At 46.0% G+C, this 26,640-nt stretch overlaps 1 protein-coding gene across 1 annotated transcript in view; it reads right to left on the bottom strand.

Annotated features, from left to right (window-relative positions):
• LOC142578276 (acid-sensing ion channel 1C-like) overlaps window positions 1–26,640 on the bottom strand; it is a 40,798-nt gene extending 14,158 nt beyond the window's left edge. Inside the window, exons 1-8 of the mRNA XM_075687676.1 lie at window positions 26,636–26,640; window positions 24,814–25,052; window positions 20,291–20,487; window positions 17,373–17,533; window positions 8,053–8,162; window positions 5,635–5,795; window positions 4,967–5,071; window positions 75–198 (exon numbers count right to left, since the gene is read on the bottom strand). Of these exons, the coding sequence (XP_075543791.1) occupies window positions 75–198; window positions 4,967–5,071; window positions 5,635–5,795; window positions 8,053–8,162; window positions 17,373–17,533; window positions 20,291–20,487; window positions 24,814–25,052; window positions 26,636–26,640 (1,102 nt within the window). The remainder of the gene's footprint in view (window positions 1–74; window positions 199–4,966; window positions 5,072–5,634; window positions 5,796–8,052; window positions 8,163–17,372; window positions 17,534–20,290; window positions 20,488–24,813; window positions 25,053–26,635) is intronic.

The following is a 26,640-nucleotide window of genomic DNA, read 5'->3' as shown; positions in this document are numbered from 1 at the left end:
AACACACCTGCACTGCATGCCCGCGGGAGAGGCCCACCGATCACCACGATGCGCTTAAGGCCGCGCCCACTTACTTTGTTCGTCGTTCCTGCACATTACGTTGGATGATCCCGTGACATTGCGAAGCTGCGGGAGTTCCTCGCTCATGCACCCACATTTGTTACGGATGAGAACTTGCGAGCATATCGAGAAGCACATCTATAAAGAAAGAAAGAGATAAAGTCAGCGAAAACGATCGATCTTGAGGAAGCAGTTTGAAGCAAAGAGGTGTATAAACCACATCTAGTCGTTACGCAGGTGTTTATGTAAAAAACTCTTGTAAATTCATCGATGATGTAATTTAATACGTTAAGGAAGCATCGACGACCGTATCATGTACTGAAGAAGTGGCTAAATGTTTTCAGAATGGAATCATCTGTTCCTCGTTCTTGAAGCGGACGGACGTGGTGTTCCTTTTCTGAGAACCGCCTTGCTGGTTTACTATTTGTTTCTATCCTCGGCGGTGCCTGCATTCCCACGCTATAGCTGTGTTTCCTTTTGCCGCTGTTCGTTTTCACCGGATTGTCGCTGTTATCAATTTATCGCTCGGCGCAAGATGCGCCTTGGCAGCCAAAATTTCTTGAATATTTTCGCCAGTTCCACAGCCAAGGAAGCATGTATGATCAAGAGAGAGAGAGAGAGACAGAGAAATGAGATACGAAAAGCAGGGAGGTCAACCGGAAGATAGATCTCCAGTATGCTACTCTGCACTGGGGAAGGGACAAGGGGAGAAAGATATATAAAGAAGAAAATGACACTCAGCGTAAGAGAGGAAGATGAGGAAAAAAAATTTTGCGCGCTTCACCAATAGTGCCGTGAATTCTCGAATGTGCGAGAGCGCCAGCGATTACTCTGAAATGCGCAGCTGCAACGGAAAAGGATTAGCACAAGCAGAGTCTTTCAATGTAAAGCATTGAAAGACTCTGGCACAAGGGACCGCGACGACTGTAGCAGGGAAATCGCGCCACGCGACGCTCTTGTTCCAGAGTACGCCGGTGAAGAGAGTACCAGCCGATGTCAGTTCAGAGCTGGGGATGGCTGGGGTGTCCGGCACCCTCGTTATCCACGTGCTCGAGAACGAGAGCGCCGCCTGCCGCGATTTCTCCGCTCGGGTCATCGGCAACCTGTGCTAACATTTTTTTCCGTTGCAGCTGTACGGTGAGACATACAGAAATTATGGACGCACTCGATCCGTGGTATTGAGCTGTACAGCCGGCGACTGTGCTCGCCGCTATCACTGTGATAAAGGTGTTGCTTGCCTTTCTGAGCGTAAGGTCGCCCAATAAATATTTTGATTTAGAAGTCGCACTCTTGGCTGTGTCTGGTTCTTCACCGTCATTAAAACGCGGCAGTATGATTTTGTAACGTAAACACTGTAATAACGCTCTCGTGAGGCTCTTAGATCATTTGAGCCACCGGCTCACAGCGGAAGCGATGCATCCATCATTGTACGCGTGTGAAATAGATAGTGTGGTTATTTATGATCATCAGCCTGTTTTATGTCCACTGCAGGACGAAGGCCTCTCCCTGCGATCTCCATACAATTACCCTTGTCCTGCGCCAACCGATTCCAACTTGCGCCTGCGAATTTCTTCACCACTAGTCTTCTGCTATCCTCGACTGTGCCTCCCTTCTCTTGGTACCCATTCCGTAACCCTAATTGTCCACCGGTATCTAATCTACGCATTATATGACCTGCTCAGCTCCATTTCTTTCTGTTAATGTCAATTAAATATCCCCGTTTGCTCTCATATCCACACCGCTCTGTTCCTGTTTCTCAATGTTACGTCTAACATTCTTCGTTCCATCGCTCTTTGTGCGGTCCTTAACTTGTTCTTGAGCTTCTTTGTCAGTCTCCAAGTTGCTGCCCCATATGTTAGCACCGGTAGAATGCACTGATTGTACACCTTTCTTTTTAATGATAATAGTAAGCTTCCAGTCAGAATGCACTAATTGTACACCTTTCTTTTTAATGATAGTAGTAAGCTTCCAGTCAGGATCTGACAATGTCTCCCGTATGCGCTACAACCCATTTTTATTCTGTAATTTCCTTCTGATGATCACGGTCCATGTGAGTAATTCACCTAGGTAAACGTATTCCTTCACAGACCCTAGAGGCTCGCTGACGATCCTGAACTCTTGTTCCCTTGCCTGGCTATTCATGATTATCTTTGTTTTCTACATATTATTATTCAGTCCGACCTTTACATTCTCTCTGTTAAGGTTCTCAATCATTTGTTGTAACTCGTCTGTATTGTTGCTGAATAGAACAATGTTATCGGCAAACCGAAGGTTGCTGAGATATTCGCCGTTGATCCTTACTCCTAAGCCTTCCCAGTTTAATAGCGTGAAAGCTTCTTCAAAGCATGCAGTGAATAGCATTGGAGAGATTGTGTCTCCTTGTCTGACTCCTTTCTTTATAGGTATCTTTCTACTTTTCTTGTGGAGAATTAAGTTAGCTGTAGAATCTCTGTAGACATTTTCCAAGGTATTTACGTAAGCGGCCTGTACTCCTTGATTGCATTGCCTCTATAACTGCTGGTATCTCTACTGAATCAAATCCCTTTTCGTAATCTATGAAAGCCATATAGAGAAGCTGATTGTAAACTGCGGATTTCTCGATTACCTGATTAATGACATGGATGTGATCGATTGTATATAGAGCAACTCTTCCTGAAACGTGCCTGTTCCCTTGGTTGACTAAAGTCCAGTGTTGCCTTTATTCTATTATAGATTATCTTATCTTGGTGAATATTTTATATAATATTGGAAGTAAGCTAATGGCCTATACCTTTTCAATTCTTTAACCTCTTCGTTTTTGTGGATTAGTATAACGTTGGCATTCTGCCAGATCTCTGGGACTCTTGAAGTCGTGAGACATTTCGTGTAAACGCCCGCAAGCTTTTCAAGCATGAGGTCTCCTCCATCTTTTATTAAATCGGCTTTTATTCCGTCTTCTCCTGCCGCTTTTCCTTGTTTCATGTCTTGTAAGTCCCATCTAACTTTATTGCTAGTTATAGAAGGAGCCTCTGTAACCTTTTCATTACTACTTCGAATGCATGTATCGTTGTTGCTGTAGGTATTGTACAGGTCAGTTTAGAATTCTTTCGCTGCTTTTACTATATCTTCGAAATTTCTGATGACATTACCCTGCTTATCTTTCAGTGCATACATCTTGCCTTCATCATCAGCCTGCTTGCGCTCACTGCAGGGCAAAGGCCTCTCCCATACTTCTCCAACAACCCCGGCCATGTACTAATTGTGGCCATGTGGTCCCTGCAAACTTCTTAATCTCATCCGCCCACCAAACTTTCTGCCGCCCCCTGCTACGCTTCCCTTCCCTTGGAATCCAGTCCGTAACCCTTAATTATCATCGGTCATCTTCCCTCCTCATTACATGTCCTGCCCATGCCCCCCCATTTCTTTTTCTTGATTTCAACTAAGATGTCATTAACTCGCGTTTGTTCCCTCACCCAATCTGCTCTTTTCTTATCCCTTAACGTTACACCCATCATTCTTCTTTCAATAGCTCGTTGCGTCGTCCTCAATTTAAGTAGAACCCTTTTAGTAAGCCTCCAGGTTTCTGCCCCGTACGTGAGTACTGGTAAGACACAACTGTTATGTACTTCTCTTGAGAGATAATGGCAACCTGCTGTTCATGATCTGAGAATGCCTGCCAAACGCACCCCAGCCCATTCTTATTCTTCTGATTATTTTTGTCTCATGATCCGAATCTGCCGTCACTACCTGCCCTAAGTAAATGTATTCCTTTGCCACTTCCAGTGCCTCGCTACCTATTGTAAATTGCTGTTCTCTTCACTCTTCACATCTTGCCTTATCCTACGCAAAGTTTTCTTCTCACTGATTTCATGCTGTGTCCATTTTTCACTGCTTCCTCAGCCTCTCTTACGTTATAATTTCGAATATCCTTTATTTTCTGCTTGTTGATCAGTTTTGACAATTCCGCGAATTCTATCTGATCTCTTGCGTTGGACACTTTCATTCTTTGTCGTTTCTTTATTAGGTCCTTCGTTGCTTCGGAGAGCTTACCTACTGGTTGCCTTGGTGCCTTACCTCCCAATTCAATTGCTGCTTCTGAAGCCAGCCTATAGTCACGGTTTCATCCCTTGCCTCTATGTCATATTCATCTCGCTGTTCTAAGGCTGCATATTTGTTTGCAAGCAACAGCCTGAATTGGTCTGCTTTTACCCTTACTTCGTATAGGTTGGCCTGTTTCTTCCTGACCAATTTTATTCTATCTCTCTTCAAATTGAGGTGAATCCTAGACCTCACTAAGCTATGATCACTGCACCCTCCCCCCCACCTTTACCCTACCTAACATTTCTACATCCTCTACTATGCTGGGATCAGCAGAAAGTATGAAATCAATTTCATTTCTTGTTTCACCATTAGGTCTTCTCCAGGTCCACTTTTTGTTGCTGCGCTTTCTGAGGAAGGTGTTGATTATTCGCAGCTTATTCCTTTCCGCGAATTCTACCATCTCTCCTCTAGCGTTTCTAGCATCGACGCCTTAATTGGCAGCTGCTTGTTCACCAGTCTGCTTTCCCTCCACTTTTGCATTGAAGTCGCCCATTACTACAGTATACTGAGTTTGCACTTTTCTCATCGCTAATTGCACATTTTCATAAATCTTATGTACTTCATCGTCATCACTAGAGGTTGGAGCGAGGCTCGTTAGTACCTTTAATCTTTAAGCAGAACTGATAGTTGGGCTAGTTGGTAAGTATTCATGGTGAAATTATTAAGTGAATTATTAACCTCTGAAGTTTTATTACGACTACTTGCTGCCCTCTCATTAATGCTGTAGAATTCGTCAATGTTGCCCGCTATGTCCTTATGAATTAGGATCGAATGCTGCTATTTATGCTTTTCCCCAATAAGAAGAACGAAAGTGCGGTATACTGACCTGCTGGAAATAAGTCTGGTCTGGTGCGACGTACTTCTGCCACATGGCAGGCCACATGACGACGCAACGGTCTTTGTACGGGGCTGGTAGGCGCTCCATCATCCTCTGCGTCCGCGAAAACATAGTTGCAGATTATTGTAAGGGTGTAGAGCTTCTGAATTCAAATTCAAAACTGGGGCTCAGGAAGACTGCCCTTTTTCATTCCTGAGACGACTGCCCTTTGTATTTCATTTCCTTTCGCAAAGGCATGCAGTTCACGAAAAAAAAAAAAAGCGGACTGAATGAGGGTTTGGGACTACAAACTTCAGCGGTCAGCCAACCATATATATTATCGACACTGACAGTGCAGCTGTGTTCGCCAGATAGCCTAAATTATCGCAGTCCTTTGTTCTTCGACGGATATGCTGGCGAGCTCGGTGTTTATTTGCGAGCTGCTGATTGTATAATGCAAGGCAGCGCGAAAACACAGATACGTGCGGGAAACGGTGACTCGGCCTGCCCGTTCCTTCATGCCCTCCCATATCAAGCGTATTTACAATTACGCACGTTTTCTACGTTTTCCTCTTGCGCAAAACTTCCTCGGCTTTTCCCGCAATGTTTTTCCCCCCTCAATGTAATCGTTATACCTATAGATGCGTCCCGATCACCGCGACCGCTGCAGGGCTCACCATTTCGATGCCGATGTAGGTGGTCATGTAGGGAGACAGATACATGCCGTCTTCGTTGGGGTCGGGGCTTACCCCGCGCCTGTGCACCATTATGATCATACCCATCTCGCTGCTGGAGCGCAGGTATTCGTCCCTCTCGATGTCCACAACCAGGGTCAAACCTGAAGAACGAAATTTAACACACATCAGCTCGACGTCATCCTGTTCCCGATGTCAGTTTTGTTGGCGCGTTCTCATACATAATACGTATGCCTCGTTTTCATTTTCGGAATACGTCTTCTTTTTTTATTGAAATGGGGTAACTGGACATGCTGGTGCCTTGAAAATGACGTTACGGCTTGTTTGTGAACTAGATGTTTTTGATCACCCTTAGTGCGCACACGCTGCGTTCCGCTCTCTGAGCTTGCAGCCGCTGTACGCTGGTCTTTCGTAAGTTGACGCGAGAATCGCGGATGTCATACAGAATTGCGAAAGTGAAGAACGCATGCGTGAGCATGGCTTCTGTGATGTTCACAGATGACGCGCATTGGTGATTACGCTGGGATCACGCGTGTACCAATTATAAAACTATTGTTGTGTTAGCGAGGAGCCTTGAGCTAGCGAGAACAGCCGTGTGTTAAGGCAGCAGCAGCAGAAGCAGCAGCAGAAGCAACAACAACAACAACAACAACAACAACAACAACAACAACAACAACAACAACAACAACAACAACAACAACAACAACAACAACAACAACAACAACAACAACAACAACAACAACAACAACTATCCTATTTACTCTGTATATATCGTACGCTTGTAAAAATAAGTGAAGGTGAAAGTTCAGTGATAAGGTGCCTTACGTTCTTGACCAACTTGTGATTCGTCTCTTCGCGATGTTAGACGTTTAAATGGGGCCGGCTATACCGTCTACTCGAACAATAGTATTGTGGTTAACACGCTTCATATTTTTCACATGGAATCGTATATTTATCACCACAGTAAATATTTTTTTCATAGCTAGTGCGATACTTACTAACGGAAGCGGTAAAAGCAACAGCGTAAGAGGATACAGGCGCAATTTGCAAAAAGGACTTCTGTACACAAAGAAGTATGCGGATTAGAAAAGTTACACTTATGTATAGCTGAATTAGGTACGCATGGACAAGTGCAGATAAATGTGCGTTTCGTAATGTAGACCAAAAATACAACTTGTGTCTAGAGCTCTTTCTTTTTTTTTTTTCAGAGCAATTACCAGTGCTCTTGCAAAGCGTTTGTTTACCACTTAAAAAAAAAGAAGCTTCGCCTCAGGAGCTCGTATACAGATACATAGGAAAGGAGAAATCATTTTTCTCGGTAACCACTGCACCAATTTTATGATTTAAAATTGACGTTAAGAGCTATGAACTCTAGGGAGTAGATTGCTGATTTAGGCCATCAAAGTTTAACGAAAATTCTTGAATATCGTAACATTTGGGAAAACTGAACATTAAACGTTACAGCTGAGTAATAAAAAACTACGATGCAATTCTGCAAACTGCACTCAAAATCGATGTACTATGGATACCTGTTGGAAATATATCACCAGTCCGTGAGCAGGAATTTTGCAAAACCCTCGTGAGCGTTGCAACGATTTAATGTAAAGTGTAAACTTATGTGTCAGGTTTGTCCGCTTTAGACCCTCTAACATATACAGTTTAGAAAACTGCGATACCTGTCTTTGGTGCAGAGTTACAAATTTATAAACTCCTTGCTTCATTTTTTGTCTTATCGATTTTCTGCAATGTTGTTAAAAAAATGCAGGCTTTATATAGATATTCTGCTTGCTATACATTGGGTAGAATTCGGCCTGTTCTCTTAAATACAACCAATTTAGTTCAAGTCAGTTCAGCGGTTGTATAATTAATGCTAGCATTTCAACTTACGCTTACTTGAATAGGCGGAATCGGCGTTGGCCATTAGGTAAAGCTTACACTTAACCAGCGACTATTTTCAGGCTCAAGAACCTGCGGTCACTATACCTTTAGCTCACACGCTTGTCATCGTTAAGTGTTGAGAGCTATAGCTTACCTAACCTTTCAAACACACTAAGAGGCGCGATTAGTACAAGTTTGCTCACTGACGCATGTTTTGAGTCGGCTGTGTTGTTTCCTTGATGATGTGAGCAACAGACGCTTTCTCATTGGACAGTTCGTTATACGTACGCAATATCTCCAGGTCCATTGCATTGTTCACTAGAACAAGATATTTGCTCTATAGGAAACAAAGGAAAAGAAGGGTGCTCCTTCGATTATAGCGCTGCGTTGCATTGAGAGTCGGCAGCAAACACTAGCCATGAGACACCATGTCTTTAATTTTTTTTCCATTTCTTGACTCGTCATTTCTTTCTCCAATTGTGCCGCTGTGACGATGAGATCGTCAAGGCAGGATCCGCTCACCGTCGACAGGCAAGTTGCTTGCTTGATAGGAGATCTTTGAGGCGTTGTAGTTTGAGCAGAAGATGCAGTAGCACAGGCCGAAGGTGGGGTTCGTGCTAGGTTCGTACATGCTGCAAGACAAGGGCGCGAAAACAGAGACTGTTATGATAGTGCTATCGACACATGAGCTTTGACAAACAACAGAGAAGACGAGAAGCTCGTCATGGCTAGACGCGCTGATTCGTAGCTTAATTGGATCTGCCGTAACTGTTTTCTTGTCCTGTTCGTGTTTAAGTTCCTCGCGTGTGGTACAAATCAATGCGCTCAGCTACCTAAAGCACACACATGTAACGCCTTCGGTCATAAGAGGCACAAATTTCGACCAATCAGCCATTGTTCAATCTCTCACGATGGCTCCAACTTAGGAGCCCGGTTCTGTAAAAGTTCAGGGCACAAATGTAGCTAAGCCGTGCACGATACCAAAGCGCGTACGCCTGGCCATAATTTTGGAGACAAGAGATTAACATATGTCCCACAATATTTTATGTAATAATATTTAGAACGCAGCTCTTAGGCGCCCGTTCCTGCGTTGAGCGTCAGCGTCCCTCGGCGTCCTCGGCGTAACGAGCACAGCGAAGAATGAAAGAGCGAACGCGGAGTGCCAGGGGTGGTGAGAGACGGCGATAGCGAAGAGGCCGCGAGGAGGAAAGTGGAGGAGGAGGGTGCAGCGGAACTATCAAGAGTAAAGCGCAGGAGAAGAGTATGGCGAAATGGTGAGGAGGAATGCGGAGTGCCGCACGAGCCGTGCTCCAAGGTGGCGACCGCGGGAAGGGTGAAGGTACGCCGATACCATATATGGAAACGCTGGCGTGGGCTCCGGACCCGCTGCGCATGCGCTACTTCACCTGCGCCGCCGCCGCAAGAGAATGCGCTAAGGGCCGATTTACGCTCGAGCCGCCCATCGCCGTAAGCCGCACCGCACGCGTGCGGTCTTGCGAAAGATTGCGCGTACCCAGCACTTGTGCACAAATTTCGGTTTACAGTGTGTAAGGTATACACTGTGCACACAGTGTAAATGGTAATTTGCGCGCAAGTGCTGGATACGTGCAGATTTTTCGCGCGACCGCACGCGTGCGGTGCGGCTTGCGGCGATGGGCGGCTCGAGCGTAAATCGGCCCTAAGCGCGAGCAGCGCGTTCCCTGGTTCACGCTTTCTTTCTGAACAATGAGCGACGCAACCAGTGGAGATGCTTCGTCTGACGCTGCTGCTAAACGAGTTGCCCAACCATAGGCTTAGCGCCGTCTCCGAGAGGACCCCGTCGTTCAGAACCAAACTATTTGCCACAATATATAACGATCTTTCATATATAACGAATTCTAAACAGCTGCGCTCAAAATTCGCATTAGGGAGTATTGTAATTGTTCGTGAATTTTTATCTCCTAAAACAAACATTACTCTTGTAAATAAATTTGCAGCAAAGCTTACTATGGGGACAATCGCAAGAACACCTGGTATCCTTGAGATGAAACAACACACACACACACACACACACACACACACACACACACACACACACACACACACACACACACACACACACGTATATATATATATATATATATATATATATATATATATATATATATATATATATATATATATATATATATATATATATATATATATGCTAGGCTATTACGTGCCAAAGCCACGTACGTTCTGATTATGAGGAATGCCGTAGTAGGGAACTCCGGATCACTTTTAACCACCTGGGCTTCTTTAACGTCCACCCAATGCATGATGGAAGAGCGTTATTGAATTCCGCGCATCCGTCGGAATGCGGCCGCCGCGGCTGGTATCTAACCTGCGACCTCGAGTTCAACAACGCAGCGCCATAACCATTAACTACTGTGGCGGCTAAACGTGCTGATTGTATACCAGAAGAATATGTATTATTTCTGTTAGTTGCAAAGTGCGTTCCAAATCCAAATTGTAGGTCCTACGCGGGGTATCGAAAAGCTTTTATCATTTGGTATAATTATTAGACCTACGTGAAAGAATTTTCGCCAGTTTAATTATTGAGGTATGTTTACCAAATAGTGTAATTACCGTGTTAATATGCCTTTTACTTTTTTTGCATGTGGTGATTGAAGTTAGTGTCCCGGAAGATGGATGAAAACTGAGGCTCGCAGAGAGAGAGGGGGATATAAGGAAGGCAGGGATGTTAAACAGTCAAGAGTCTGGTTGGCTACCATACACTGGGGGAAGGGAGAAGGGGAAGAGAGAGGGTATAGAGACGTGCACAGACAGTCATTGAGTCAAAGCCGCTCGTGCAAACCAAACGTTCTCACAAAGCACAAAAGTTCCTTCACTGCCTTCTGAGCCGATGATCGGTGGGGACGGTGCTCTAGTACTGTCTGTTCACACAGAGAACGATCATTTAGTCTCCTCAGTGTGTTGGACAAAGATTGTCTTTGTGCTTGAAATTGAGGACAGTGGCACAATAAGTCGTCAATGTTCTCCCCGCATCCGCAAATACCACATGCAGGACTACCAGCCATTCCAATTATTGCTGAGTAAGCTTTCGTGAAGGCAACTTCCAGCCACAATCGACACAGAAGAGACGCTGCGCGTCGATGCAGTCCGGCCAGAGGTCTGAGTTGCAGTGAAGGGTTTATTCTGTGCAGTCTGCTGCGCCTTGTATGTGCGGTATTCCACTCTGCTAAGGAGAGCGTGTGTGTTAGAATGCTAAGTTGTTTCGCAGCGTCGGTCCTTTAGAGAGGAATGGGGACGCAGCGGTCTTGTCTGTTCGACGTCCGAGGTGCTTTATCTGCGTCATCATTTCCAGTTATACTGCAATGACCTGGTATCCATTGAAATAATATATCATGACCTTCTGCTCTCAAGTGGTGGACAACTTCCACGATTTCACACGTGAGCTGATCGTGAGTTCCATGTCGCAGAAACGACTGCACACATTGTAAGGCCGGCCTTGAATCGCAGAAGAGTGCCCATTTTCCAGGACTTTCAGCATTTATCACATGAAGCGCGTCGCGGAGAGCCGCGAGCTCTGCAGCTGTAGACGTAGTGATATGGGAAGTCTTGAACCGCTGGGTTATTTTCATTGTTGGTATAACTACAGCGCCACTGGAACTGGTTGATGTAGTTGAGCCATCAGTGTAGACGTGTGTGCAGTCGCTGTATTTCTCGTACAAAAGGAGTAAAGTAAGTTGCTTGAGTGCTGATGCTGGCAAGTCCGACTTTTTCTGAAGTCCTGGGGTTGTAAAATTTACTTGAGTACGGCTCACACACCACAGAGGAATCGAAGGTCTTGCCGCAGGTGCGTAACCGGACCTGAGAGAGGCACGGTGCGCGAAGACAGTTGCACTGAATGTCGTGCGGTACCTTTCTACTGGGAGTCTTGCGAGGTGGTGGGTAAGGGTCCGGGCGAAGTTTCCTTTGTGCACACGCATTGTTTCAATGGTAATGTGCGTTCTAATAGCGTAATCTTGAGCGACTGCAATAACTTCATTCGTTGACACACTCCGCGGTATACCAAGGCATATATTGAGGGCTTGGGCGTGGATGCTTTGTATTATATTCAGGTTAGTTCTGTCGGTGTTCGAGATGACCGGTAGGCTGCACCGCATGAATCCGATAAAGAGGACCCTGTACAGTTGCAGCATAGATTGTATTGGCACTCCCCAGGTCTTTCCTGCTAGAAACCCAAACATATGGCAGATTCCTGCCATATAATTCACATGAGGGGTCTAGGAGACATTTCTGTCAATGACCACCCCCGAAAACCTCTGACTTGTGCTGTGCGAAATCAGCTGACCGTCGACGGATATCACGTATGGAGACATTGATTTTCTGGTAAATGCCGCCACTGCACACTTTTCACGTGATAATTGAAGTCCTTGTTCTCGAAGGTAGGTTAATGTTAAAGTGGCTGCCTTCTGAAGCCGCGCGCGAAACTGCAGTCGCGTCACACCCGACGCCCAAATACAAAAAAAAAAGTCGTCGGCATAGATGGAGAGCCTAACGGTGCATGGAAGGGTGTCGGAGAGCCCAGTGAGTGTTCGATTGAAGACCGTTGGGCTCAGTACTCCACCCTGAGGCACACCACGGTTACTGCACGCTGGGAGGTTGGGCCATATCCTCGGTAAGTATGAAAAAAGATCTCATATGCAGATAGCTACTAATCCAGAAATAGATCTTACCGCCAAGTCTTACTGCCTCTAACGCGTTGAATATCGCTTCGTGCGTTGCGTTATCGTATGCTCCTTTAACATCCAGAAACAGGGCAGCAGATAATATTTTCCAGGACTTCTGGTGCTCTTCGTAAGTCACCAAGTAGATAACGTTGTCTATAGAAGAACGGAAGAAGTTGGTAATTGCGCCCAGCAACATGGCTATAGCGCCCAGCAAATTTATCATGAAATGAAGACTGTCTATGGTGATGATTGTCCATCATATGCCACTGTAGTGAGGCAGAAACTAAATATCTAAGATGGTCACATATCTCTCACTGAGGATCCTAGAGCTGTACGACCCTCTTTCCCTGATGCATGGTGCCGCCACGGTGAAGAAACTGAAAGTATTCATTCTGCAAGATCGACGTGCCACCATTGAAATGATGATGCATGGAACAGGTTTAAGCTACCGTAGCGTGCGGAGCATAATTCAAGACAAACTGCACATTTCTAAGATTATTATAAGATGTCTGCACTACAAGACAGCTAACTTCTTTCCGGCATGTCTGACACGATGCGACCTGTCGAGGCAGATGCTAACTCTTTTGGAGCACGACGAAGATGACTCGTTTAGTCGCTTGCTATCTATGGACGAATGTTGGATCTACTTCTATGATTCAGAGACTGAAGATATGACACCATGATTCCGCTCTGCCTAAAAATGCCATCGTGCTAATGTCTGCTGTCAGGTCATGACAAGGTAGGGTCATGTTGGTGTTATGAGTTTGCCGTGGATTAATCGTGACAGACAACAGCACATATTACTGCGCACTACTACGTGCACAGTAATACATGGTGTGAAGCAAAAGCCCCGTGGTATGCTCTGCAAATGTGTCCGTCGTCTCGCTGATCATGCACTTGCACTCTCATCTCAGTCTGCTGAGAGCAAAACAATGTGGATATGAAACATTAACCCATCCACCTTATTCTCCTGATCTCGCACCAAGTGAAAATTGCCTCAAGAAATGAAAAATTCCGCGCATAGTGGCCGATTTAATGATACAGGTGAAGTCATCAAGAGGTCGAACAGCGTATTTCCGTGTTATCTTATAGAACGGAGGAGTAAAAACGCTGACAGGAAATGTGTGATATTGAATGATGACTACGCAGAGAAGTCTTAATAACTGCAAAGTAAAATAAAGATTTTCGTATATTTATTCCTTGGCCATTATCAGAGCTTTTTTATACCCCTCGTATGTCTACGCTGCCATCTTTCGTACTCACGTCCGCTTCGCCCGCGCTGCTGTGCAGGACAAAGCCTCTCGCACAGTCAGCTGCAGTTGCCACGCACGGCTTTTGCTGTTGTTGCTATGGACGTCGGGATTGTGGCGTTTCGTGCTGGTGCTTCATTTCGATGGAGACACCCGTGGGAACTCAAGGGACGTCAAGCACTCTAAGAAAAGTTTGCACCCTTTGGAGTGTATGTCTGCCACACAACAATAATCGTCGTCTGCCTTGATGCGTTTCCTTTCTTGAAAATGCTGCGCCCGCTACTTTCCTGTCGGAAATGCTATGTCATACTGATAACGCGCATGCCGTTCGGTACTGGAAAGTACCGGGCTCGCAGCGTTAAAGAAAGGAAACGCGTCAAGGCAGACGACGATTATTGTTGTGTGGCAGATATACACCCCAAAGGGTGCAAAGTTTCTTTAGAGTGAGGGCACGTCAGGCAACGACAAGTTGTCAGGATTAGTTAGAAATGCATACTATAAGCAGTCTTCTATATTATGTATGTTGATTTCGAAACCAGAGCTTCACACGCACATCTCGTATGCTTGAATCACTGCTTCAACATGCTTTTTTTCTCGCCTGCTATATCCGCGGCTAACACGTTCACCCAAAGGACGTATCATCGTTGCAACGCGCAGTGCTGGTCATTGAACTCCAGTAGTGGTGGGTCTGCTGCAAGAATTTACAAGGTTACGTTATCTTGGGTAGTGTACAAAGCTGCGTTCCTTCTACGTGGTATATCGGCGAAGACACTTCAACGGCACGTAAGTGGCGCGGAGGATGCGTGCATGCTTGATATCAGCCACTGCTGCCGCCGGAATTATTCGACCAGCCATCTGCGCAGAATACGGAAAAATTGAATCAAACGTACCGCTGTTATTGCCATGTCTGGGCCTGCTATACACATCTGGAGGTCTCCTAGCCGGACGGCCGCAAGCCGCCACCTCACCTCTTCACTAAAAGGAGTAGAAGAATGTAGGGATTGGGATCATCTGAAGGATATGTCGGCTACCACCCAGGGCTCTGTGGTAGAAAATTGAAGACTATGAACTTTTGAGTGCTCAGTGACCGTTTCTTTCTTCTGTTTTTTGCGCCATCCGAGCCCTGCTTTCTTGGCTTCAGTGCAGTTAGGGCCGCGTGCGCGTCCTATCGGGAGGTGAGGAGGCGGTAGGTGGCCGTCTGGCTAGGAGACCTTCAGATGTGCGGAAGGCTCACAAAAGCCAATAACTTCGGCATGTTTGATGCAATTTTTGCGCATTTTGCGCAGATGGCGAGTCTTGCGAAGAATTCCGGAGGCGGCTGCGGCTGATGTGGAGCATGCACGCGTCCTCAGCTTCACTCACATGCCGTTGAAGTATGGCGCAAGAAAGAAAGAAAGGAACAACCAAACAATCAAAAAATCGGTCCAGTGCCATTGAGCACTCAAAAGTTCCTATTCTTCAATTTTCTACCACAGAGCACTTAGTGGTAGCCGGCATATTCTCCAGATGATATCAATCCATACATCATTCCTATACTCTTCTTCTTTTTATTTTCTGTACGCTTTTGTAACTTGCTCCCTTTATGACAAATACCGTCTGATATCTACGATTACGTGTTCTGAAGCATTCTGAAGAATGCAGTTCGATAGAGATTGTCTCCCCACGTTGCTTACAAAGTCCGACGTTTTACTTCAAGGACCGGTAAACAAAGAGGAGTACTCGGAATAGTTGAAATACACCGATATACTCTGAAGAGACGCTGGAATTCTCAAAGTCGTATAAACAAACGACTCCCTGAAAAGCGCGTGATGGAAAGGCTGCCCAGTTCAAAGGAGCTCCATAGTGTTGAAGCGCCTCTTGGAAAACATGTTCTCGTGCCCCCCTTCTCCCTCCCATCACCCACCTCCCCCAATTTGATGCCAAAAAAATGAAGACCTTCAAAGAACTATGGCAGCGGCCGGTAAAAGAACCGCGGGATACGATGTTGCCTGGGCACAAGACGCTCTCTTGAAAAGATGCCGCTCCTTGGAAATATCCCATTCTTCACAACCTAAAAACATAGCTTTGACCCAGGCGTTTGACAAGAAGCGAGTCCCTTTGAAAACGAGCGTGACTTGGTCAGCGCTACTTGCTTGTAATTAGAGTTACTGTACATTATTTATAGGCTCCTTTTAAGCAGCCAGCGTTGCGCCACTGTTTCCCGCGCGCTACTCGCACCGCCTCCAGCGATTCTAGCGCCGCTTATTCTGTACATATGCTCCCTGTCCCTTGCCATCTTCCGGACTGGCATTAACACAGCTTTCTTTCTTTCTTTCTTTCTTTCTTTCTTTCTTTCTTTCTTTCTTTCTTTCTTTCTTTCTTTCTTTCTATGCTGCACAGTTCTCACAGACCGGCCGCGTCAAATGACAGCTGACATGAGTGAGAACGCGGGGCGCTGCTCGAGCCGATGACGATGGGCGAAAGGAATAGGTTTGGAGTCGAATTAGCATAGATTCGTTTAGTTATTGCGGTCATGGCAGCTCTTTTAGTTTCGTCAGCGTGGACGCCGGGGGCGCGTGCTGACACCCGATCCGCACAGGGAAGCTGTCGTTATCTGACGTTGCCTCACTTTTCCTCCTCCTCGGTCGTCGCGTCGCCTGATGCAATTTGACTGCTCTTCCGTTGGCCAGCTGTGACTCCAACGACCCCTTTCTAGCCTGCGGGTCACGGCCTTCACCGGGAGCGTTCTGACTGTGGTGATCTTCGGCGCCGCTAATTGCCTCCTCACGATAGCGCGTTGCCCGTTTTCCGCGCCTATAGCTCTATCGGCGTTGGCGTTAGTCTCGTGTCCTCTGTAACTAGCGGTGGGCTGGCAGTCATTAGCCACTCAAGTCAGCACGTGCCGGCGCCCCCCCCCCCTTCACCCTCACCCCCCACTCATTCACCCTTCCCTCGGTCGCTTCCGTAATTCGACGCTCTACGAAAAAACGGTTACAACTGCGGCGCTCAGCGCTCGCGCGACCGGTGCCACGACTATGAGCAGAATTTTGGGTTTGAGCGTGGTTCTTGTTTCATGGGACTGACGTAAAGCGCGAAATGACGAGCGTGTGAGACCCACGTAAACACAAAAGGTGCTCCGTCATGTGCGCTCCACGTTTATGCGTGTTTTCAGTGAACATCATTTCGCGCGGTTTTAAGAATGTGGGCCCTTATTCGCAAAATGCTCTTACGCATGAGCATTTCGTAGGAGAAAAATCCGGCCACTCCTGATGCTGGACGTATTATATGAGTGAGAGTGGCTATCCGATAACAAAGAGCACTTACGAACGAGAAACTTTGTCAATACGGCCTGCGGTCGGTTGGAAGTTCAGCCGGAGGACGCATTAAAAGGCCGCATAAAGACAACGGCCGCGAGCACTCCGAAAAATTCACAGGCTCGTAGTTCGCTTATACGCGCAACCTCGACTTTATTTGAGAGAAAGATAGGTGTTATAGATTATTCACAGTGATGCAGAGAGGTCGGCCTGCGCTAGCTTGCTGTGGCCTGCTACTGGGGAAGGAAACAGGAAACGAAAGCAGTGATTACTGATGACGATGAAGAGAAGGAAGTGTACATATAGGATTTGCCTCACTATACGTTGCGGCACCTATATATAGTACATTTATATAAGCATTGCGTACATACCTAACTTGTGGCTCGCACTCCTGCGCTAATTAGGAGGTAACTAAGGGGAGTCATACAAAGCCAGAAGCAAAAAGTTGCGAAATGATGCCTGCTTGGTCAGTACGTATACTAGTAGTACTCATTAGTTGTGCGAATGCAATTTCCATCTAAAACAAAAGCAGTTGACGATTTAAAAAAAAATGTACGCAATGTGGCTGATCTTGTTCCCACCTGTCATCCAGGCAGCTCTCTCCCTTGACGGTGCAGTTCAGGACCATCCTCTGCTTAGTGTGTCCAAGAGTGAACAGTGTCTGGCTGTTGTTGTATTTCCGAGCGACGTTTAAAAACGGGTACAGCTCCTCGGTCGTGAAGTTATGTACTGCGGCAATGTCCTGAAGGGAGGCGCACCGAATAGACAGCAAAGGCATGCGACATCGCGTACGAGACGGCGATAAGCATCGAGGAAATACAGTTCTGAAAATTAACTGCCACTTAAGACTTGCACTCAAGTGCTTGCGAGTGCTTTTCTTCCTTTCATTTTGCACGCACCAGACATGTACTAGCGTGTACCAGCGAGTACCAGTGTGAAAATGTACTTCTTCGTCATCCATATTTAATACATTCGCTGCTTCGTACCATTTTAGCTGCACTGCGATACCATACATTACCAAGCAATCCAATGCAAGGTTCGTAACAGCACAACACAAGACACGGACAAAAGAGAGAGAGAATCCTTTAATGAAAGGCACAGATTTTAGCTGGCATACAGACATCGCTGACATGCTACTCTGCGTGGGGAAAGGAATCGGGGAAAGAAAGGGAGGAGAGAGGCGCAAGATAAGAAAAATGAATAAGTTAAAAAAATGGGCACTGAGTTTTCTGACTCATGGGTAACGGCGTGCTATGGTAAAGTCCTTCAGTGTATGCACCGTCCCACAATGAGGTTACAGAATTCGCTGCGTGAAAGGTACATGAGGGTGACAGAGTAGAAATAATGTTTGTCGAGTTGATCAATGTTTTCTAAGTATGTGAATAAAAAAGTTTATCGCACGCCTCTGTTGTGTGAGGCGGGCTAAAGCACCTAAGACACAGTCAAATGACAAAGGTCTCTGTGTAAGCGAATACATGCAATGTTCATAGAACGCACGCTCGTCGGCATACGCTCGACACTCAAACAGGATATTCTCCACGGTTTCAATTGAGCCACAGTTGTTGCATTGTGGACTTGTCACTTGACCGAAACGGTACCGTAAGCCGTTTCCATAGACGGTGTTCAGGCGAAAAGGATGACAGTTTCCAAATGGCGAGGAATGTTGGATGGGAGTATGGATCTGAGATCTGGGTCGATTGAGTAAAGGAAAGGGTAATGCTGGGTCGGCAAGCTCCACAGCCGGTCCTTTTCCCCAGAAGCAAATGTTTTAGCTAGTTGGGAAGCATGCATCAGATCTAATGAAATAAATCTGCTTATAGTTTTGGTGTTGAAGACCTGTGCGTGCCGCTTCATTTGCTTTTTCGTTGGCCAAAATAACACAATGAGCAGGTATCCACGACGACACGGCGCCGTGTCGTCGTTCTTACTTTCCTTTTGTCCGTGTCTTGTGTTGCGCTGTTACGAACCTTGCAATGAATCCTAACCAACTGGGCCAACTTGCCGTCTTGATGCATTACCAAGCAAGTTGAGTATTTTCACTAAGTTGAATTCGCTCGTAATGCGATGAGTTCGATTCCCTACATGCATAAGAGGCTGCAAAGTGTGGCCAAGAATCCTGAACATTATTGACGAAGTAGTTCGTACGCTACCGCGGTTCGTAAGGACAGGTGCCGGGCAGTGGCGATAGGCTGCATATTACTTCAAATTAAAAGTGATTAAGAGAGCGTGATAATGACACTCACGATTCACAGACGCATTACGTTCACAAAAACTGTTTCCTGAAATAGCCACAATAAATGGCAAGCCGAAGTACATATATGGAACGTTTGTCTTGTATTGTCGCTGCCAGTTCACTTTTACACATTGGCTTTAATGCTTTAACGATTTAAACGTTGAAGCAAGTCGTTTTCTTTTTATTTTCAATACTGTTAAGCCCTTAGGGGCTGTTGCAGAGTGGGATAACATTTTAAACACATTTACACAAAAAGCACTTCCAGCCTCTGCTGAAACATTTCGGCTGAATGGCATCCTGTGAAGACATTGGCGTCGAGTCTGTTCCATTCAACAATGACTTGAATGAGACATGAAAATTTGAATGCGTCAACCCTTGGTGTGTAAAGCTGAATGTCGTGAGGGTGATTTGTACGAGCTGATACTCGTACTGGACGTCGTAGATATAGGTCTGGGTCTATTTTCAAGTTTTTATTATAAAGCTCATACAGGAATTTTAGCCGCGCTATTTTTCTTTCTTCAGACAAGGGTTTTAGATCGGCCCTGTCAACGAGCGCAGTCACGGATTGCGTTCTGTCGTAGCGCGAAAAAAATGAACCTGGCCGCTAGCCTCTGGACTCTATCTGATCTAATAATTTCGGTCGGACTGTGAGGGTCCCAAACGATACCTGCATATTCCAGTGCTGGCCTTATTATAGTTTCATATGCCGTGAGTTTGACATCAGGAATGGCATTTCGTAGCCTACTCTTTAGGAAACCAATCTTACGTTGCGCAGACCCGCAAATGTACTCAATATGTTTGCCCCATCTCAAGTTATCGGTAATAGTGATTTCGAGATATTTTCGAGAAGGGGATTTTCTTATTCGTAACTGTCATAGAGGTAGTTTTTTTTTCAAAATTAATTTTCATGTCCCATGTAGCACACCAGTCATTGATAACATTCTAAGACTAATTGAAAATTCTTTGGTCACTGACACTTTTTACATAACAAAACAAAACGCAGACATCCGCGAACAATCTCGCATCAACCATTGGATGGACACCAACAGCAATGTCATTAATATACAACAAAAATAAGACAGGTCCCAAAACTGACCCTTGCGGCACACCAGACGACAATTGTTGTCTGGTGTGCCGACAATTGTTGTCTGGTGTGCCGACAATTGTTGTCTATGCATACATGCAGAATAGAAAAGATGGACAGCTGAGTTGAACAATGCTTTAAGCAGTGCTTATATGCGAGGAGTTATTTCCGCACTTACGCACCATGGGTCCTGTCTGATCGCAGAGGATGTTTCTTATGGTACCATTGATCAGTCCCAGTGTGTCGGGTGAGCACACAGCCGAGGCCCTGAGCGGGTTCAGGTTGCAGAACGTGACGGCGGGGAGTTGAAGGCTGTTGCCTTCGGTCATTGATATGGACACGATGTCGCGGTATTCGAAGTGGTTTTGAAGCGTTTTTCCTGTAAGGCAACACATGCGCATTGGGAATTAGACCATTTTGCGTTCGTGCTAGTCGGAACACGATCTAATAATTCCGCGCAAGTATCCATCCCGTTTTCTCGACCGGAGACTAATGCTCTAGTGTGTACACTATTGTACGAAAACACTAGAACACACTGGGTGCTGCCGAGTCACCGTCATCGACGCCTTCACGGACTCTGCCAAACATACAAGTGAAATTACCGCCCACGATCCGAAGTTATGCAACCTTGCTACACAGGTTACGATAATAGTGCGGCGCTCACTCGGTGATACCTTCACCTTGTTGGCCGTGCAGACAGTCCGGACTGCGAGGAGTGCAAGGTACCCGAGACAACAGAGCATGTTTTGTGCATTTGTCCGCGATATGTTGTGCGACGGAAATCATTGGTTTACCAATCAAGCTTTGTCGGAAAAGGTTCTGTTTGGAATTTGGTCTGATTCTTGTCGACGGTATGTAAAAGCGCTAATCAAATGCTTGCACGAGAGCGGTCTAGATTTGAGACTTTGAAGAGTCTTTGCTGTTCAAGTTCACTCACCACCATCTTCACTCTCATCGTCAACACCTCTCTCCCTCCCTCTCCTTTTAATGCCGTCTCCCATCCCCAATGCTAAGTAGCAGCTCAGAACATTGATTTAGGCCGACCTCTCAGCTTTTCTACCATAATAAATCTCTCTCTCTCTTGAGGTGGAATTGCGAACATTAGGACGCGACGTTCATACCCGACATTTAGTCCAATAAAGAACAGATGCGCCTCTAAGACGCGTGATTGCGCTAACCTACGAACGCTTTGTGGCACCAGCATCTAAAAGGCTGAATGTGGCAACTAGGCCAACGATGCTCGCAAGGAAAAGCCTAATCACAAGTAATCGCCTGATGGAACGCCACATTTGCGTTGTAATGGAGTTAACTACGCTCTACGTTCGTTTGTGACGACAGATGGTAACATTTCATCTGCTTTATATAGCGTATACGAGGATCAAGCTCATCCTAAAATTATATACGCGGTAGACCTGGTTAAAGTAATTCGCGGCTTCGTGAAGCCGCGTTTAATTGGACCCTGTCAAAGTCAAGTGACTTACATAAAGTCTGTGACAAAGATTTCGCAATCGTTTCACGTGAGTATAACTGTATAGTCTAGCCGCTTACCGTGGCCCTCGTATAGCTCTCGTTACTCAAAAAACACAAAATACAAGCCTCAAAAAGGTGCACCACTTGTATTCTGTCTCATGAACTTCGAAGCGCAGGTCGTGCTACAATATCCCTGTGCCAAAGCCAAGCGACGGGTCTTGTGCACAGTGCATATCAAAAATACTAATGTTACACCATGGTCTTGTCATTTTAGCAGCGGCTTCTAAACGTTTGACAAATATAGTATACGTAGCGCCCTTTTTTTCTATATGTATCTTATAGAAATTTGAAACGCTTTCTACGCAAGTGCGTTAATAAAAAAACGTCACTACACCTTGCCAATGACTGTGCTGATAACGTTGTCCTAGGGCACTATATCGTAAAACTGTTCCATTCTGATTTTATTTCAATCTTCTGACGTCAAAGTTACGTAACCGCTGATGAAAGCATTGGGCGGTGACCTGCCGCGTTGTTTAAACAGACCAAACAGACACTCTCCTTGTTGATAGGAGGCCACTTTTGTTTGCTCTGAAAACAGATATCGTTGCCTAGCTTCAAAAGTTTTTCTTCTCTAATTGACTGACAAGAGGCGAAGAGCATGCAGAATTGGAGATCCTTTCGGTGGGACCGAACTTGCGCAGTGAAAGCAGATAACCGGATAAGGAGGGCGGTGCCGGCGTCTGTAATTGGTCCACTTCTCATTGCTTAGCTTGTGGTGGCTGGTCGGAAATCGTGGGGGCATTTGACGGGGAGTTAAAAATTCCGCTAAAATAGGTCGTCAGCGAAGTAGAGTTGGCAGAGTGATGTCATATGCGTGCCAGAAACGCTCGACCACTTTGTACTGCCTCGCGAACATTTTTGTTACACGCGAAGAAATGCATTCTCAACGCCAGCTCCGAGTAGCCAGAGACTGAGCGATAGGCGGGCAGCCATCTTTAATGCCTTTCGAAACGGGGCAGTGTCCGGCTATTCCGGAACAACTCTCTGGCTATTAATGCATCTTTAGTGCCTAGACGTCACTTTCACTTAGTGAGTTTTCGCGGTTTTGCAACTTCGCGTGTCAGATAAGAGATGCGGGCGCATTTAAGAAAATTTTGACCGTTAGCGGAGGGCTAATGGCGAATAAGGCGTAGAATCGGAAATAATGATTTTTCTTTTGTTCGGCCTATACCTGCATAATCAATGTGTGCATGTCATATAAGATAGGGAGTTTTCACTGTTTTCGTGACATCGCGCGACAGACAAGCGAAGTGGGGGTGGACAAAAAATATTTGCCCAATCATCGAGAGCTAGGGGTAGAAACGGAATGGAAACAGATTGAATAGCTTTACGTTATAGCGCCCCTATTAACAGCTTTCGCTGCGCCGCTGGAGATAACGATCAGCAGTTCATCGTGGCGGCTGCACGAGACTATATAGCTGGCTTGCACTGACGTCATAGTAGCTGCCATGCTGGTGCACCGGCGCGATGAGTAGCAGGGTTCGTCACGTCACGTGAAAGCTATCAATATGTCGACCTCGATGACGTCAATGCATACAGAAAAAAAAAAGACTTTCCCTAGGCGCCAAAGTGTGCCGCACTGACAGCGACAGCTTGCGTAACTCCACGGAGACCTGCTGCTGCGAATCCCCTGGCTTTTCTTGGTTTCAGTTAGCGCATAGACCAACAGACTTTAGCAAGCTCGCATATACTATATATGTATTTAGTAGCACAAACCCTTAGGCATGCAATCTATGTGTCTTCGTTTTATCGTCGCAGGACTGCCTGAGGCGCTGCTTTCAGCCAATGATCATTGTGCTGCTTCTGGGTGCGGGTGGTCCTGGGCACTCCGGTATAACGAACCGAAGAGACCCCTAATGACGCTGGGATGACTACGCACGTTGTGCAACGGAGTCTGATAGTTCACACGGACGACGCTTACCGGCTACTGTGCGCAAGCATCGTAATTGCATAATTGCCATTAAGAACTCTGTATCGACCGATATGACCCCAATCGGATGGAAGTATAAGCGGTGGTTAAATGGGAACAAGTCGTGTCGTCACAAAGGCACATTTAAAAGCAAGGTTCCCACTGCAATGAAGTCTTCAGTCTAGAAAAAAGACTCCAATGAAAGTCCTCATACCTCTCTCTGGAGATCTTTATGGCTCAGGTAAATAAAACAAAAAATTGTTGGGCTCCAATCCACGCTGTGAATGTGGTCGGCCAGTGAAGCTGTGATATCACCTGATCCGATACACAAATGTGGCGTAGCCTTGAACTGTTTAGCAATGCACTACATGAAATGATTGACATGTAAGACAAATTGTCTGGCCTGTGCACGACGCCGTTGTGCATATTGACGTTGCTGTTCCCGCCGCCGCTCATCGTATTCACGCTGCTCTTCAGGAGTCCTAGCTATGCGTGGCTTTCCTATAGCGCTATCACAACACAAATGAAATCATTTGCTAGGCGGTTTCTTGTTTTACCTATAAAAGTGTAGTGACGTCACTACCTGCTTCGTATGCTACAATTTCCGCTTCCCGGCAACTGCAGCTTATGCAACCGTAATCTTTACCAGAAAACGAATGAGGCGAACGCTACGTGCGTCGCATCGTTCGAACTCACCTTACCATCTATCAAGTGGTGTTTGACACTTTTTAGCGCTTTTCTTTAATCGTGGAACGGTTTTCTGTCGACTGTTCTGTCGACGGAGACGAATAAATCCCGGGATCCGAGTCGTATACAGCGCCGATGTAAAAAGCTCCCGTAGTACCAACCGCTCTGTGCACGTTTTCTACCCATACGCCAACTGTGCAAGCTCCGTCGTTTATTGCAGCGTATACATTTATCGCCTTCCTTGCAAAGTGCAACTGCGACTGCCGCAAGCTGCTGCCGCGCTCGTTGTCCTTTCGGCAGAGCGCGGCTAGCGTTGCTACTGTGAACTGTTGCGCTGCAGTGTATAGGCACTAAAGCCTACCGTGACTCTATCCCGTGTTCGGCCGACTTTTCTCGACTGCAGTTTTATCCCATGACGATCCCTCCCGTTCCTTATTTCATGGTTACAACAGATAACTACGACTTCTAACACGTCCCAGTGACTCAAGAAATCACAAAAGCCGTCGATCGCTTCAAAACGCGCGCACATAGTGCCTGTGCGCACGGGGTGGCGACGCGCCGTCTCAGGAAGTGTCTTACCGATGCTGATGACGGTGACGACGAAGAAGACGACGTATACGGTGCAGAATATCCAGAAGCGCCAGCGGTTCTCGATGACCACCAGCCTGTCGATGCCCGTGGTGGACTCGGCGAACAGCTCCTTGAGCTTCTCCAGGGGCTGCTTCTCCTGTGCCTTGAGCCGGCACAGCCGCGCAGCCAGCCGGAACCGCAGCAGCAGGCGCCGCCGGCGTTCCTGGGCCGCCGCGTGGACCTGGCTGCTGTCGTTGCATTATTATTATTATTATTATTATTATTATTATTATTATTATTATTATTATTATTATTATTATTATTATTATGACGTAAACAATAGCTATAAGTACTACCGGCACTACATGCTGAAGTTGACTCGCCGTCGCTTCTGAAAGCAGAATTCTTAAAGCTGACGAAGAACGGTCTCTGACCTTGAGGACGTCGTCACTTTCTCATCAAAGCAGTATGAGACCACACGCGAACGGCTCAAGTTGTCTGAAGATGCCGCAAGGACCAGAGACAAAGAAATTCAGAAACTAAATGAGGCTGTCTGTGCTCAGGCTGAGATATTGCAATGATTACAGCATGATCAAAATGAATCTGAACAGCACAGCAGAAAGGCAAATTTGAAAATTCGTGGTTTGCCGGTTGCCGATAAGGAAGTCTTGAAGAAAACACTGAATGATCTTGTTCGGAAAATTGATTTGCCTGAATTTTCTGTTGATGCTGACGTCCTTGCTGTCCACAGCCTTTAGGGCAAAATAGACACTATCCCTACGGTCTTAGTTCGCTTCTCAAAGGTAAACATGAAAGAAAACTGGATCAAAGCTCGCGGAAAACTTCGACAGCTCTGTGAATCGAAACTGCTTCCGAAGCTCTACTTGAATGACAATCTAACCAAGGCGAATCGGCGTCTGTTCTGGCTTGCAAGGGCCGCAGGCAAGCAACACATGTACAAGTTCGTTTGGGTGAGAGGAGGAAAAATCTTCGCTGAGAAGGACGAAGACTCTCCACTCATTCGCATTAGCAATCAAACGGATGTTCAAAAAATCCAGTGAATATGACTCCGTACATTTTACTTGATTTTTCGAACTTTGGGACTTTTAAGGACAGCGTCGGTCCGAATTCTGAATAAGACTTTACTTTAGTCAATATAAATATTCGGAGTCTACGTAAATACTGGAATGAGTTTAGAAATATTACAGAAAATGCAACAAATTTTGTAGCAGTACTTATGCTAACCGAAACAAATATTCCCGAATCAAGCGCGCGGTTCTTTGTAATAAAAGGTTACAGTGCAGAATTTGTGAGTCGGGGGGGGGGGGGGGAGGGGGTCGCACCGTCGATGGGGTGCAATTGCAGTTTTTGTGAACAAAAAATACACAGTATCATGCATTGATGTAGGTTTTACTCATGCGGAAGGCGTGTGTTTAAATGTAAGATTTTCTCAGATCACTCTTACTTAGTGAGCTACCGGCCTCCTGCAAACAGTGTCAGTCGCTTCGTACTAGAATTAGAAACTGTTTTGAAGGATTTCGGTTATGGGGAGGTGTTTTGCCTCACCGGTGATCTAAATATTGACATATTATGCCCAGGCAAAACTAAGTATCGGATTATTTATCTGCCCTTTCTGTTTTTGGCCTCGAAAGCATGGCCACCACCTTCACACGTGAAGAAGTTGTGAATGGCCGAACAACGCATTCTTGCTTAGACCACATCGCCGTACGGCCGCCTAATCACGATCGGCATTCATGCGTGATCATGCAGCGCTTAGCAGATAACTTCTTCACTGTCTGTCATTTTAGCTTCAGGCGCCTTTTTAACACACCTCAT

This window comes from Dermacentor variabilis, chromosome 4, assembly GCF_050947875.1.
Source record: "Dermacentor variabilis isolate Ectoservices chromosome 4, ASM5094787v1, whole genome shotgun sequence".
NCBI classification, from domain to species: domain Eukaryota; kingdom Metazoa; phylum Arthropoda; class Arachnida; order Ixodida; family Ixodidae; genus Dermacentor; species Dermacentor variabilis.
The sequence above is the reverse complement of the archived record's forward strand: the minus strand, read 5'-3'. Positions and strand labels throughout refer to the sequence as shown.